At 37.2% G+C, this 16,061-nt stretch overlaps 1 protein-coding gene across 2 annotated transcripts in view; it reads left to right on the top strand.

Moving 5' to 3' along the window:
• MIB1 (MIB E3 ubiquitin protein ligase 1) overlaps window positions 1–16,061 on the top strand; it is a 131,165-nt gene that overhangs the window by 31,993 nt on the left and 83,111 nt on the right. For both annotated transcript variants that reach the window (XM_028092533.2, XM_028092532.2), the window contains exons 4-6: window positions 2,983–3,087; window positions 5,947–6,013; window positions 7,599–7,803. In XM_028092533.2, the coding sequence (XP_027948334.1) occupies window positions 2,983–3,087; window positions 5,947–6,013; window positions 7,599–7,803 (377 nt within the window). The remainder of the gene's footprint in view (window positions 1–2,982; window positions 3,088–5,946; window positions 6,014–7,598; window positions 7,804–16,061) is intronic.

Genomic DNA, 16,061 nt, shown 5'->3' with positions numbered 1-16,061 from the left:
AACTCTGTGCTGAGCGCAGAGCCCGACTTGGGACTTGATCTAACGACCCTGAGATAATGACCTGAGCCGAAATCAAGAGTTAGAAGCTCAGCCTATTGAGCCACCCAGGCGCCCCTAAAAAGCTTTTTATTATGGAGAATTTCTTTAAAAAATTTTTTTTTATTTTTAGATTTTATTTATTTATTTGAGAAAGAGAGAGAGAGCACATGAGAGGGGAGGGTCAGAGGAAGAAGCAGATTCCCTGCTGAGCAGGGAGCCCGATGTGGGACTTGATCCTGGGACTCCAGGATCATGACCTGAGCCGAAGGCAGTCGCTTAACCAACTGAGCCACCCAGGCACCCCTATTATGGAGAATTTCAAACATACATCAGAGTAGAAAGACAGTGTAACAAATTCCCATGCACCCAACACCCAACTTCAAAATTTGTCAATATTTTTTAAAAATTCCATTTATTTGTTGAAGAAATCAGGTTCTTTGGATTTTTCCTGTGATTCTATATGGTATTCTTTTACTTGTTCCTCTAACCCTCGTGTTTCTTATAAACTAGTGGTTAGAGATAGAGACTTGATTAGATTAGGGCTCAATTTTGTTTTGGCAAGAGAACCTCACGAGTAGTGCTCAGTGCTCTCTGTTGCATCACATCTGATTATCTTACTGTTAGTGATGTTAAGATTGATCAATGGAGGCAGGTATTATCAGTTTGATTCTTTTATAGAGTTCCTCAGCAACCTTTTATCTGACGGTTTTAGCAGCTATTCTGCGCATCTTTCTTAATCAAAATTGAAATTATAAAATTAATGTAGCTACTTTCTTAAGCCTTCCACTTTGTTTCCCCCTCAATAAGTCAGATCATATTAACAAATGAATTTCATTTAGGATTCAGAGCTTAACTAATGAACTTGTATCTCAAGTAATTTGAAATATAAGATGAATTTGATTTAAATAAAATTTGTAGTGTTTGTTTTTTAGTCAAATGCTTTTTTGTGCCTCATAAAAATACAGACTTATGGGGTGCCTGTGTAGCTCAGTCGGTTAGGCATCTGCCTTCAGCTCAGGTCGTGATCCCAGGGTCCTGGGATCAAGCCCCGTGACCAGCCTGCTTCTCTCTCTCCTTCCTGTTCATGTTCTCTCTCTCTTTGTCTCTCTCTCAAATAAATAAAATCTTTAAAAAAAACAATAGAGACTTATTTGATCTAGCATTTTTTTTAAGGATTTATTTATCTATTTTAGAGAGAGAGAGTGCAAGTATGTGGGGCAGGGGCAGAGGGAGAGAGAATCTTAAGCAGGCTCCGGGACTGGATCTCATGATCCCAGGATCACACCCTGAGCTGAAAATAAGAGTTGGACGCTCAACCGATTGAGCCACCCAGGTGCCCCTGGCATTGCATTTTTTTTTTAAGATTTTATTCATTTATTTGAGAGAGAGTGCGCAAGCATGAGTGGGGAGGGGCAGAGGGAGAGGGAAAACAAGCTTCCCACTGAGCAGGGAGCCGGTAGTAGGTCGGTAGGTGGCTGGGCTTGTCACGACCTGAGCTGAAGGCAGATGCCTAACCGACTAAGCCACCCAGGTGCCCTCCTAGCATTGCGTTTTTAAAACAAACGAAGTAGAATGCTTTATAATCAGAAGGAATGTTTTACTAAAGATCACATATTTCACTTTAGAGTGTTAGAAGTTGTTGCTTTATAATGTTATACAGTGGTTAGTTGTGCAAATCATAAAGTAAAGCAGTGCAGTGATGGACTGTAAATTCAAGGTGGTAGTTACCTCTGTTGGGAGGCCAGGAGAATGGGCTTTATGGGAAGCACACAGTGGACTTGAAAAGTACTGGTGATGTTCTTTTTCATAGGCTGGTATTCATTTCATTTTTTATTCTTTAAAGTTTATATATATTATATTTTTTATAATATATGATTTATTTCAAAATTAAAAATAAGTAGACATATAATAACAATTTAAAATATTTCTCAAATGTTTGATTAAATCTTAAAGCCTTTTTATCTTTACAAAAGCATCAAAACACGTAGCTTACAAAATGATCTTTTTTTAGTTTAGGGTAAAAACAAGGAAGGATTATTATGTGTCTTTTTTTAAATAGGTTATGCTTTAAAATTATACTTTAAGGTCATGCTTTAAAAATTATATGTAACATCAGCCTGGCATTCTAAGTAACTGTAAAGGGTGGCTGATTACATGCATCAGGATGGAGAAAAGTAATGAGTTGCACATGTGCAGCTCCCCATTCTTAGCTATAGACTGGTTTACTTGAGAATACCCAGTTCAGTGCTCATTTTGTATTACTTTTATGCAGTTGATTCTTGGCCCTTAAGCAAGTAGCAACCCCAGTTGTTGGTGGTTTGTTTTTTTTTTTTTTTATGTCAAAAGAGCTTATGAATCAGCCTGTTGGATGTGGGGCCTAGAGATTGTGTCTGGGTTTCCATTGTAGGCATAGTGTTTTAGCTTAGATGGCTTGCCTTTGGGGGCAGCTGAAGGATATAGAGCTGGAGGAGCAACGTCAACTCATCTTCCTTAAACATTGGCATTGAGCCTTGTGCTTCTCAGCTTTTAGCTCACCAGAGAGCATATTTATCTTGAATCATTCTGGGTATCTGGTCAAAGATTTTCAATTTTGTAATGAATAATGGGTTTAAAATAATACACTGTTCTTAAAGGGAACCCTTTCAGAATCAAAATTTAAAATTTTGTATTGAGTTACGTATTTTCTGGTAAATCTATTACTGTAATCACTAAGCCTCCCAATTCAAAATTTCTGTAATGATTTTAGAAATTATCTTATAATTCTGGAAATATGTCTCTAGTTATAATTGAGTTATATGTTAGAAGTGACTTATGTAAATATTTTTCATGATCCTGTTAAAGAGGATGATAGCTGAAATGATATGTGAGATTTTAAATATAATTAAGAGAACTCTCCTCTCCCCTCCCCTTTTAAAAAATTGTTTTCTCTGACAATTCTCTTAGGTAACAGAAATCCAGGACTGGAGTGCGTCAAGCCCACATAGTGCAGCGTATGTTCTCTGGGATAATGGTGCTAAGAACCTTTACAGAGTTGGCTTTGAGGGCATGGTGAGTAGTAAGAATCACAAAAGATAAAAATATTGGATAGATGAAAGAAGGGAAATAAAAGTAGCTCTTACTGTATTCCTTTTTTTTTCTTTTGTCATATTTTGTCAGAATACAGCCATCTGAATCATGAATTTGCAGTAGGAAGAAAATCTGTAAAGTGAGGATGTAATAAACTTTACATTTTTAGTACATTTGCTTAAGCTATTTAATAGTAAATATGCTTTTGTCCTCAGTTAATATTTGGGTAGCTTACTATATGTTGATTGTGTAGAGCTGATCCCTTATAAATCTGAGTTAGGGACTTATTTACTAAAATCTATCAAAAAGTTTTAGAATCATCTGTAAGGCTGCTCCTCAGCATGGGCACAGAGTATAGTATTATAATGAGGTTTTTATAGGATAATCATTCTAGCTCTGGTAGCTAATAAAAGTATAAATTATAGTAGGTATTAAAGTTGTTTTTAAGGAGATTTTTTTCCCTTCTATTTTTAAAGAGTACTGTTGGTGATTGAAAATGTTTGATCTTGGGAATGCAAGCTGGTGCAGCCACTCTGGAAAACAGTATGGAGGTTCCTCAAAAAGTTGAAAACAGAGCTACCCTATGACCCAGCAATTGCACTACTGGGTATTTACCCCAAAGATACAAATGTAGTGATCCAAAGGGGCACCTGCACCCCAGTGTTTATAGCAGCAATGTCCACAATAGCCAAACTATGGAAAGAGCCCAGATGTCCATCGACAGATGAATGGATAAAGAAGATGTGTGTGTGTGTGTGTGTGTGTGTGTATACAATGGAATATTACGCAGCCATCAAAAATCGAAATCTTGCCACTTGCAACGACATGGATGGAACTAGAGGGTATTATGCTAAGTGAAATAAGTCAATCAGAGAAAGACAATTATCATATCTCACTGATATGCAGAATTTAAGAAACAAGGCAGAGGATCATAGGGGAAGTGAAGGAAAAATAAAATGACAAAACTGGAGAGGGAGACAAACCATAAGAGACTCTTAATCTTTGGAAACAGACTGAGGGTTGCTGGAGGGGAGGTGGGTGGGGGGATGAGGTAGCTGGGTGATGGACATTTGGGGAGGGTATGTGTTGTGGTGAGCACTGGGTGTTGTGTAAGACTGATGAATCACAGACCTGTACCCCTGAAACAAATAATTTATTATATGTTAATTTAAAAAAATAAATAAAATGGGTAGAAAAAAAATGATTGACCTAAAAACATTTCAGTTATGTGCTTAGAAGAATAATGGTGGTTTATTCAATGGATTGCCCTGTATTTCTGCATTTCATGGATCACTGTTCAAATTTTGACCTCAGCTATTTAATTTATGGAGTACAACTAAATATTAATGCCAAAATATTAATGCCTTTTACATCTTTTCCATCTTGAATATATTCCTCCTTCAAAGAATTCTTTAAATTTTGTTTTATCCCAACTGTTTTATGTCCCTTGGTAGGAGGGGAGAAAGATCCCACTGTCCCCTTTTAATCTATTCCATTTATGTGGAATAAGTTTATATGGGATAAATTAAAAAGCCAACGATGTGAATCGAAACAAATACTTGATTTGCCAATTTTAATACTAGTATATAGCATTAGTTATCAGTTTTTCATTAGTATTTTTATGCCTCCCCCTGTTTTTAAAATGTGAATTTTTTGGGATTCTGATTATTAACTTGCTTCAGATGAAGCCTTAGAAGTTCTATGTGCAGAGATACTTAATGCGTGGTGTACATATATAGATTGATCGTTTTTGATGGCTGAGTAGTACTCCTCTCTATGGTTATGCCATTTAATAAGGTTTCTGTTGATGGTATCTGGGTTTTTTTTTTTTAATTGTTGCAAGCATTGTTTCAGTAAGCATCCTTGTACATGTATCTTTGCATGTTTATGGGTGTATTTTTTTAGGATAGATTCCTAGAAGTGGAATTGCTGGGTTAAAGTATCACATTAAAAAATTTGACCCCTGTGTCTCTTTGGCTAGGACTGAGCTAAATGTGATGCTCTAGTGGCAAAAGAGGCTATAAAAAAGAGAGTTGAATTGTGTGTGTGTGTGTGTGTGTGTGTGTGTGTGTGTGTGTCTGTCTGTCTGTAAAGGAGCTCCTTTCCTTAATACAGCAAGTAAGATACCGATCCCCTATATACTATTAGGCACTTTTAAGTAAACCTAATTTTTATAGTAACTCCCAAGGTTGCTCTTCTAAGTTCACATTTTCTATACTTCTGATTATATCACAACTGCCTCCCCACTCAGATACTTAAATAATTTGTTTTCTTATAAAAACTAAGTGGAAAGGAACTTGAGTTAACCAAGTTATGAAGTAAGGACTAAAGTTTACATAAATAGGAAAATTAACTGGCTAAGGAACCCAAGATGGGATTGGGTCCTATCCTTTTCTATTTTCTGTCTGTTTGGTTTTGGATAATTTTCTTTATTAACTTAGTTAATACCTGCCTTGTGTGTGTCATAAAATTGATTGAAAAGAACAAATGAATTGTGCTCTTTTTTTTTTGCAAAAGTATCTTTAAAATGGAATATGTTATGTACATTTTAAATACTAGGTATTTGTTGTGGTCTTATGTGTTTTTGAAAATATTTTAATGGTAAAGATCTAGGCATTTTAATTTTGAACTTTGAAGGAAAGCTAAAAGTAAATGAAGTATGACCAGTCTTTTAATTTTTAATGGGTGCTTTTGAAGGCAGTGTTTAGTGTGACTGTTAACTTAGAACTATTCTTAACTTTTGCTGAGGGTATGTTCTGAATGAACATTTTTGCCTATTTTAGGTACTGAGCTATACTTGAAGTTTTCAAGCGTGATTTTTCTGGTTTCTTTTCTTCTTAGTCTGATCTCAAGTGTGTCCAGGATGCCAAAGGAGGTTCTTTCTACAGAGATCACTGCCCTGTGCTAGGTGAGTCAGCAGACTAGTGAAAATTACTAAATAGTGTGTCAGAGTTCATGGAATCAGAAAATGTTTAAATTGGGTTTTAAAAAAAATTATTTAAGGTGATACTTTTTGGTTTTTATTTTATTATTATTTTTGGGGAAAATTATTTTCTCACTGGTCATCCACTTTATTTTATTTTTACTTATTTATTTTTAGATTTTTTTTTTTTTAAATTTATTTATTTGACAGAGAGCAAGAGAGGGAATACAAGCAGGGGGAGTGGGAGAGGGAGAAGCAGGCTTCCAGCTGAGCAGGGAGCCCAATGCGGGGCTCAATCCCAGGACCCTGGGATCATGCTGAAGGCAGATGCTTAACGAGTGAGCCACTCAGGCACCCATTATTTTGGTTTTTAAAGTATGTGTTCTTTTTTATTTATTTAGACTCTCAGAAAGTTGTCATGTCTTGAGAATTGATATACCACTTTTATGTCATAATATATTTGAAACCTTTGTCTTTTAGTTATAAACATGTTGAAAAATTTTGTTAGACTTTCAGTATCTCTTACATATTGATAATAGATTCTGACAATTTAATGCTTATAAATTCCTTAGAATTTTTGTAAAATTGCCTTCTAAATACAAAAATAGAACATTAAGGTTATATAATAAATATAATTTTTCATGTGTCATTAAAATAAAAAAGGATAAGGAAACAGAATTATCTTCATATTATAGATTCTTTATTGTTGCCACAGTAAATATTTGCCACATTCTTCTAATTAAGACTTTAGTGTCTGAATGCTTGTCTTTTCATGTGAACTCTGTGTTCCTCTTTTTAAATAATTTTATTTCCCTTTTGGCCAAAAAGTGCTGTTTTCTTACAGCATACCCTGATTTTTTTTTTAAAGGAGAATGTAGAAGAAATACTTACATTTTTGACAAGATCATCCCTTTTTCTTGCTCTCAGAAACTTCCTTGTTTTATATCTTGCCTTCATAGGAAAAGTGTAGAATCAACATACATATTTTGGATCCCTTATCATGGTGTTTTATGATCATGAATCCTTTGTCCCAGAACTAGCTTTGAAAATAATCTAGGGAATGGGCTTTTAAATATTTAAAAATGTTCCTTAGGAAAAAAATCAGAAGGGCCATTTGGTAAAAAATTGTACTAAGTAGTTCAGAGAAGAAAGTAATTTCAAGGTTCTCTTTCATATTCTCTAGCTAGTTATTGTGGCTGTAGTTAGTTATTGAACCTCAATAACTGTGTAATTGTAGTGTGTTAGTCAGCAAGTCATCCAGGCGGAAAAATGAGTATTTTCAAAACCCAGAACTTTGTACTTTGATAAAGGGTTGCATAGTCTAATAGATTCTGCTCTTGTTCAGTTGTTATAAATCATCACATTATTTCAATTTGTGAGTCTTGTGATTGTTTTCTTTCTTATTTTTGATGCTCTGTAGCTCCAGAATCTGATACTTACAGTATATTCTCAAAACATTTTAAGATTAGGTTAAGATTAAAATATCTAGAGCTTGTTTTTTTTTAAAAATAATGCAGTTGCCTGATGTTGTTGTGGTTTTCCTTTTCCTTTGTCAACTCTGTAATTACAGGTGAGCAAAATGGCAACAGGAATCCTGGTGGATTGCAGATTGGTGACCTGGTAAATATAGATCTTGACCTAGAAATTGTACAGTCTTTGCAGCATGGTCATGGAGGATGGACTGATGGCATGTTTGAAACTTTAACTACAACTGGAACTGTTTGTGGCATTGATGAAGATCATGACATTGTAGTACAGTATCCAAGTGGCAATAGGTTGGTAATATTTCTTAATTTTTAGTAATGGCAAATAAAGTTAGTATATAGAGGAAAGAGCCTTTGAGAAAGCAAATATATAATATGTGCTAATCAAAAACTCCATCCAGAATATGTTGGTAAAGTGGAATGGAACAAATGAAAAGAAGTGTGTGTGTGGTATGTATGTGAATTTATATGAATATATTTATGACACAATGTTCTGTGTACTTCCCCCCCCAGCAGAATACATTGTATCAGTATTAGGTTAAATATAGCTAAAAAGTTCTTTGTTCACAATGGACTGTATCAGTTTACCCTGAATGAGAAGAATAAAATTGGAACTCTGGCTGGTGTCTCAAGAGAGTCATCTCTTGGTAACATAGCTTTTTCTTGCTACAGACATGTGTGCGTATACCAATCTTTTCTTTTTTTTCTTTTAAAGATTTTATTTATTTATCTGACAGAGAGAGAGAGAGAGAGATCACAAGTGCGGGGGGTGGGGCAGAGGGAGAGGGAGAAGCAGGCTCCCAGCCGAGCAGGGAGCCCGATGTGGGGCTCGATCCCAGAACCCTGGGATCATGACCTGAGCCAAAGGCAGACGCTTAACTGACTGAGCCACCCAGGCGCCCCAACATATACCAGTCCTTATTAGTAACATAGAATTGCACACATTTCCTCACTCTGTACCTTTGCACATACAATTTCCTCTATGTGCAATATCTTTTTCTCCTTCGTCTGGATTCACTCCTCTGCATCCTATAAATACTGAGTTTGTGTGCTTTGGGAACTGCTCTCATATTCCACTCTCCCTGTTGTATGCATATGCTATTCTTCTGTTTAGGCCTCCTGTTATATATGAAAATGGTGATTTATTTTACCTCTAGGTTGCAAGTTTCTTGGAGCCTTTTATTTATTTGCTCTTAAGGGCTAAAATATATTCAATTTACTGATATGGTTGTATTTTCTTTCTATTCTTTAAATAGAAAAAGCAGCAGTATTTAAAAAAAAGGCAATTGAATAATTGTCAAAGCTTAATTACTGACATACACATAAAGAAACTTAAGTCGTTGAGGTTCTTTAGGGGAAGAATTATACATAGATAATGAGAACAATTAACATTGTTTACCAGGGTGTAGAATTAGCTCTAATTGTGTTCAGATCTTAAGGATACAAGTGATCATACCAAGAGATGGGGAAAAACATTTGCCAAATCCAACTCCCTTTCATGGTAAAAACACTAAATAAAGTAGTAACAGAAAGGAACTTCTTCAGCCTGGTAAAGGGCATCTATGAAAACCCACAGCTAACATCATACCCAGTTGGTGAGAGACTGAATGCTCTTCCCTTAAGAACAGGAGCAAAATAAAAATGTCTGCCCCCACTTTTATTCAGCATTGTTCTAGAGGGTCTAGCCAGGACAATTAGGCAAGAAAAAGAAATAAAAGGAGGAAGTAAGAGAAAAGAAGGAGTTAAACCATCTTCGTTCACAGGTGACATGATCTTGTATATAGAAAAACCTAAGGAATTCACAAAAAACTGTTAGAACTAATAAGTGAGTTCAGCAAAGTTGCAGGATACAAGATCAATGTAGAAAAGTCAGTTGTATTTTTGTAGACTAGCAATGAGCAATTTGAAAATGAAATTAAGAAAACAGTTTCATTTATAGTAGCATCACAAAAAAATATACTTAAGAATCAGTTTAGCCCAAGAAGTTCAAGACTTGGGAAGCCTGGGTGGCTCAGTTAGAGCATGTGACTCTTGATCTTTTGGTGGTGAGTTCAAGCCCCATATTAGATATAGAGATTTTTTTTTTTTTTAAGATTTTATTTATTTGAGAGAGAGAGCATGAGCCAGGTGAGGGGCAGAGGGAGAAGCAGACTCCCTGCTGAGCAGGGAGCCTGATATGGAGCTCAATCCCGGGACTCTGGGATCATGACTGAGCCTTAAGGCAGAGCTTCACCAACTGAGCCACCCAGGTGCCCCTGTAGAGATTACTTTAAAAAAAAAAAAGTGCAAGATTTGTACACTGCAAACTACAAAACATTGTTGAAGGAAATTGAGGAAGACCTAAATAAACGGAAAGACATCTCATGTTTATGGATCAGAAGATCTGATACTGTTCAGATGGTGTTTTAGTTTCCTAGGGTTGCCATAACAAATTGCCACAGACTGGGTGGCTTAAACAACAGCACTTTATTGTTTCACAATTTTGGAAGGCTATAAGTCCAAAGTCAAGGTGTTGGTGAGATTGGTTCCTTGTGGAGGCTCTGAGGAAGAATCTGTTCTATGCTTGTCCTAATTTCTGCTGGTTGTTGGTGATCCTTGGTGTTCCTTGGCTTACAGATGCATCAGTCATTTCTCTGCCTCTGTCTTCACATGACCTTCTCCTCTGTGACTCTGTGTGGTCCTGTGTCTTCACATGACCTCCTTTTTTTTTTTTTTCTGAGTACAGATTTCATTTTCAAATGCATTCAAATCAGTCTCTGATTGGTCATCCTCAGCCAGTTGTAGAGAATCATTTGAGACTGAGAGCCACATGAACAATCCCCTAACTCCACTATTTTGTTTTGGTCGAGTCAGTATTTGTAGCTTAACCATCCATGAGGAAAGAACCCTGAGAAAACATAGAAGTTAACTGAGCTCATGGGAATTCTAAAATCTTTTACATAGAAAATGACCAAAGCTGATTTCATATGACCTTCTTATAAGGACACCACTCATTGGATTTAGGGTCCATCCTAATCCAGCATCACTTGCTTTTAACTTGATTACATCTGCAAAGACCCTGTTTCTAAATATGGTCACATTCAGAGGTATTGGGGATTAGGATTTCAACATATCTTTTTGGAGGACGTAATTCAGCATATAACACGGCAGTTTTCCCCAAACTAATCAAATTTAATGCAATCTATATCAAAACCCTAGTGCCTTTTTTACGGTAATTGGCAACCTAATTCTATAGTTCATATGGAAATTCATGTGACCCAGAATAGCCAAAACAGTTTTAAAAAGAAAAAAAAATTGGAGGACTCACACTTCTTAATTTCAGAATTTACAATAAAGCTACAGTATCAAGACAGTATGTTACTGACATAAGATGGGCATATAGATTGATGGGACAGGGTTGAGAGTTTGAGAATAAGCCTTTGCATTTAAGGTCATTCGGTTTTTGACAAGGGTCCAACACAGTTCAATGGGGAAAGAACAGTCTTTTTAATAAATAATGCTGACAGGGGTGCCTGGGTGGCTCAGTTGGTTGAGCAACTGCCTTCAGCTCAGGTCATGATCCTGGAGTCCTAGGATCGAGTCCCACATTGGGCTCCCTGCTCAGTGGGGAGTCTGCTTCTCCCTCTGACTCTCTCCCCTCTCATGTTCTCTCTCTCTCTCAAATAAATAAATAAAATCTTTAAAAATAAATAAATAAATAAATAATGCTGACAATATATACAGGCATACCTTGCAGATGTAGATTCGGTTCCAGACCACTGTAATGAGGCGAGTCAGATGAAGTTTTGGTTTCCCAGTGTGTATAAAAGTTATGTTTACACAATACTGTAGTCTATTAAATGTGCAATTATACTTTACTTTTTTGCTAAAACATACTAACTATAATCTGAGCTTTCTGCGAGTTGCAGTCTTTTGTTGCCCACATTAGTGTTGATGGCTGCTGGCTGATCAGGGTGGTGGTTGCTGAAGCTTGGGGTGGCTGTGGCAATTTCTCCCCCCCTTTTTTTAAGATTATTTATTTATTTATTTACTTACTATTTGTCAGAGAAAGAGAGAACACACAAGCAGGGGGAGCGGCAGGCAGAGGGAGAAGCAGGCTCCCCACCAAGCAAGGAGCCCGATGTGGTGTGGGACTCGATCACAGGACCCTGGTATCATGACCTGAGCCGAAGGCAGATGCTTAACTGACTGAGCCACCCAGGCATCCCTTTGGCAATTTCTTTTTTTAAAGATTTTATTTATTTATTTGAGAGAGAGAGAATGAGAGAGTGAGAGAGAGAGCACGTGAGGGGGGGAGGGTCAGAGGGCAAAGCAGACTCCCTGCTGAGCAGGGAGCCCGATGCGGGACTTGATGCAGGGACTCCAGGATCATGACCTGAGCCGAAGGTAGTCGCTTAACCAACTGAGCCACCCAGGCGCCCACCTTTGGCAATTTCTTAAGACAGAAATTAGAATCACCTTTGCTGCATTGATTGACTCTTCCTTTCATGAATGGTTTCTCTGTGGCATGCAATGCTATTTGATAACATTTTACCCACAGTAGAACTTCTTTCACAATTGGAATTAGTCTTTTCAAAATCTGCCTCTGCTCTAGCAACCAAATTTATGTAATTTATAAATCCTTTGTTGTCATTTCAACAGTCTCCATAGCATCTTCACCAGGAGTAGATTCCTTCTCAAGAAGCCACTTCCCTTGCTCATCTATTCCTCATCCATTCAAGTTTGATCATGAGTTTGCAGCATTGCAGTTACATCTTTAGGCTCCATTCTAATGCTGGTTCTCTTACTGTTTCCAGCACATCTGCAGTGACTTCCTCCACTGAAATCCTGAACCCCTCAAAGTCATCCATGAGGGTTCGAATCAACTACCTCCAAACTCCTGATACTATTGCTATTTTGACCTCGTCCCATGAATCATGAATGTTCTTAATGCCATCTAGAATGGCAAATCCTTTCCCAAAGGTTTTCAGTTTGCTGAATTCCATTGGAAGAATAACTATCTATGGTAGATATAGCCTTATAAAAAATGTATTTTTACCTTATGTATTTATTTATTTACATGTTTTTTAAAGATTTTATTTATCTGACAGAGAGCACAAGCGGGGGAGAGGCAGAGGGAGAAGCAGGCTCCCCACTGAGCAGAGAGCCTGATGTGGGGCTCAGTCCGAGGACCCTGGAACCACGACCTTAGCCAAAGGCAGTCACTTAACCAACTGAGCTACCCAGTCACCCCTATTTATTTATTTTTAAAGATTTATTTATTTTAGAGAGGGAGAGAGTGTAGGGGCAGGGAACACAGGGGCAGAAGGAGAGAGGGAATCCAAATAGACTCCCTGCGGCGGGGTGCCTGACTCGGGGCTCAATCTCACCACCCTGAAATCATGACCTGAGCTGAAATCAAGAGTCAGACACTTAACCAACTGAGCCACCCAGATGCTCCCAAAAATGTATTTTTAAATTAAAAGATTTGAAAGTCAAAATTATTCCTTGATCCATGGGCTGCAGAATGGATATTGTATTAGGCATGAAAACAGCGGTTGTCTCATTGTACATCTCCATCAGAGCTCTTGGGTGACCATATGCATTGTCAATGCAGTAATATTTCTAAAGGAATTTTTTTCCTGAGCAGTAGGTTTCATCAGTGGGCTTAAAATATTCAGTCAGCCGTGTTGTGAACAGATACGCAGTCATCCAGACTTTGTTGTTCCCTTTATAGAGCATAGGCAGAGTAGATGTAGCATAATTCTTCAGAGCCCTAGGATTTTCAGAATGGTCAATGACATTGGCTTCAACTTAAAGTCACCAGCTGCACTAGCCCCTAACAAGACAGTCAGCCTGTCTTTAAAAGCTTTGAAGCTGGGCATTCACTGCTCCTCTCTAGCTGTGAAAAGTCTGGATAGCATCTTCTTCCAATAGAAGGCTGTTTGTCTATATTAAAACACTGTGGTTTAGTGTAGCCACCTTCATTAATGATCTTAATCAAGATCTTCTGGATCACTTGCTGCATGCAGCTTCTATGCAGTACCTGCAGCTTCACCTTGCATTTTGATGTCATGGAGACGGCTTCTTTTCTTAAACCTCATGAACTAACCTCTGCTAGCTCCAGACTTTTTTTCTGTAACTTCCTCATCTCTCTCAGCCTTTACAGAATTGAAGAGAGTCAGGGCTTTGCTCAGGATTAGGCTTCAGCTTAAGGGAATGTTATGGCTGGTTTATTTTCTATCCAGATCACTCAAACTTTCTCCATCTCAGGAATAAGACTGTTTCACTTTCTTATCATTCATATTTTCACTGGAGTAACACTTTTAATTTCCTTCAAGACCTTTTCCTTTGCATTCCCAATTTGGCTAACTGGTAAAAGGGGCCTAGTTTTCAGCCTATATAAGCTTTTGACATGCCTTCCTCACTGAGGTGAATTATTTCTAGCTTTTGATTTAAAGTGAGAGATGTGTGACTCTTCCTTTCACCTGAACACTTAGAGGCCATTGTAGGGTAATTAGTTGGCCTAATTTCAATATTGTTGTGTCTCGGGGAATAGGGAGGCTGGAGGAGAGGGAGAAAGATGGTAAAGATGGCAAACTTCTGGTCTTTGCAGCAGTCCAAACACACATTTATAGATTAAGTTCTCTGTCTTACATGGGTATGGCTCCCCAAGTCAATTGCAATAATATTAAAGATCACTGATTACAACAAAAAGCAAAGAAACAAAAACAAAGATCACTGATCACAGATCATCATAACAAATATAATGTTTGAAAACTGTGAGAATTACCAAAATGTGATAGAGAGATAGGAAGTGAGCAAATGCTGTTGGAAAAATGGCATCAATAGCCTTGCTCACCACAAGGTTGCCACAAACCTTCAATTTGTAAAAACACTATATCTATGCAGTGCAATAAAATGAGGTATACTCATACGAACATCTAATCATTATGTTGTACACCTTAAACTAATCTAATGTTCTATGTCAGTTATACCTCTAATAAATAAATAAATAAAGCTGCAATGAAAAGAAAATGTTGCTGAGTCAGCTAGTTATCAACATGCAAAGAATAAAGTTGGACCCCAGCTATATACCATATAGAAATATGAAGTAAAAAATGGATCACAGACCTAAATGTAAGAGCTAAAACTATAAAACTCTTAGAACAAAATGTAAGTATAAATCTGTGTGACTTTGGATTAGACAGTTGTTTCTTACATGTGACCCCCAAAGCAGGAGATCCAAAGAAAAAGTGAATAAATTGGACATCATCAAATTTAAAAATTTTGTGTTTTGAAGGAAACTAACAAGTGAAAAGACAATGATGGAGTAGGAGAAAATATTTGCAAATCATACGTCTGATTTGGGACTTGTATCTAGAATATATAAAGAACTCTTACAATTCAACAATGAAAGACAACTAACCCATTTAAAAAATGGACAAAATATTTGAATAGACATTTTTCCAAAGAAAATATAGACATGACCAATAAGTGCATTGTGCTAGTTTGCTAAGGCTGCTATAATAAAATACTACAGATTGAGTGGCTTAAACAACAGAAACTTTCTTACCGTTCTGGAGGCTAGAAGTTCAAGTTCAAAGTTCCGTCAGGGTTGGTTTCTGTTGAGACTACTTCTGCCTTGTAGTTGGTTGCTTTCTCACTATGTCCTCACATGGCCTTTTCTCTGTGCATGCTGAGAGAAAGAGAGACATCTCCCACATCTGTTTCTCTTCTTATGAAGACATCAATCCTGGTGGATTAGTGCCCCACCTTTAGGACTTCATTTAATCTTAACATTTCCTTAAAGGCCCTAACTCCAAATACAGTCACAGTATAAGTTAGGAGTTAACACCCATGAAAATATCCCTCATGTTTTTAGTTACTAGGGAAATGTAATTTAAAATCACAGCGAGATACCACTTCACATACTAGAATGGCTAAAATAAAAAAGCATATAATTAAAGTATTGGTGAGGATGTGGAGAAATTAGAACCAAATCCTCATACATCGATAGTAGGAATGTGAAGTGGTCTTGATGCTTTGGAAAACAGTTTGGTAGGTCCTCAAAATGTTAAATATAGAGTTAGCATATGACCCAGCGGGTCCACTCTTAGGTTTATACTCAAGAGAATTAAAAACATGTGTCCGCCCAAAAACCTGTACTTGAATGTTTGTAGAAGCATTATTCATAACAGCCAAAATGTGGAAACAACCCACATGTCCATCAACTGATGAATGGGTAAACAAAATATGATGTGTCCATATAATGGAATATTATTCAGCATAAAAAGGAATGGCATACTGATATATGCTGCAGCATAGATAAATCTTGAAATATTATGCTCAGTGAGGGACGCCTGGGCGGCTCAGTCAGTTAAGCATCTGCCATTGGCTCAGGTCATGATCCCAGTGGGATCGAGACCCGCATCAGGCTCCCTGCTCATTGGGGAGCCTGCTTCTCCCTCTGCCTGTTGCTCCTCCATGCTTGTTCTCTCTCTCTCTCTCTCTCTCTCTCTCTCTCTCTCTCTCTCTGGCAAATAAATAAACTCTTAAAAAAAAAAGAA

Source organism: Eumetopias jubatus, unplaced genomic scaffold, assembly GCF_037043125.1.
Source record: "Eumetopias jubatus isolate StellerSeaLion01/CBP00866 unplaced genomic scaffold, mEumJub1_p1.0 scaffold_16, whole genome shotgun sequence".
NCBI classification, from domain to species: Eukaryota; Metazoa; Chordata; class Mammalia; order Carnivora; family Otariidae; genus Eumetopias; species Eumetopias jubatus.
This window is presented reverse-complemented; position numbering and strand designations above follow the sequence as displayed.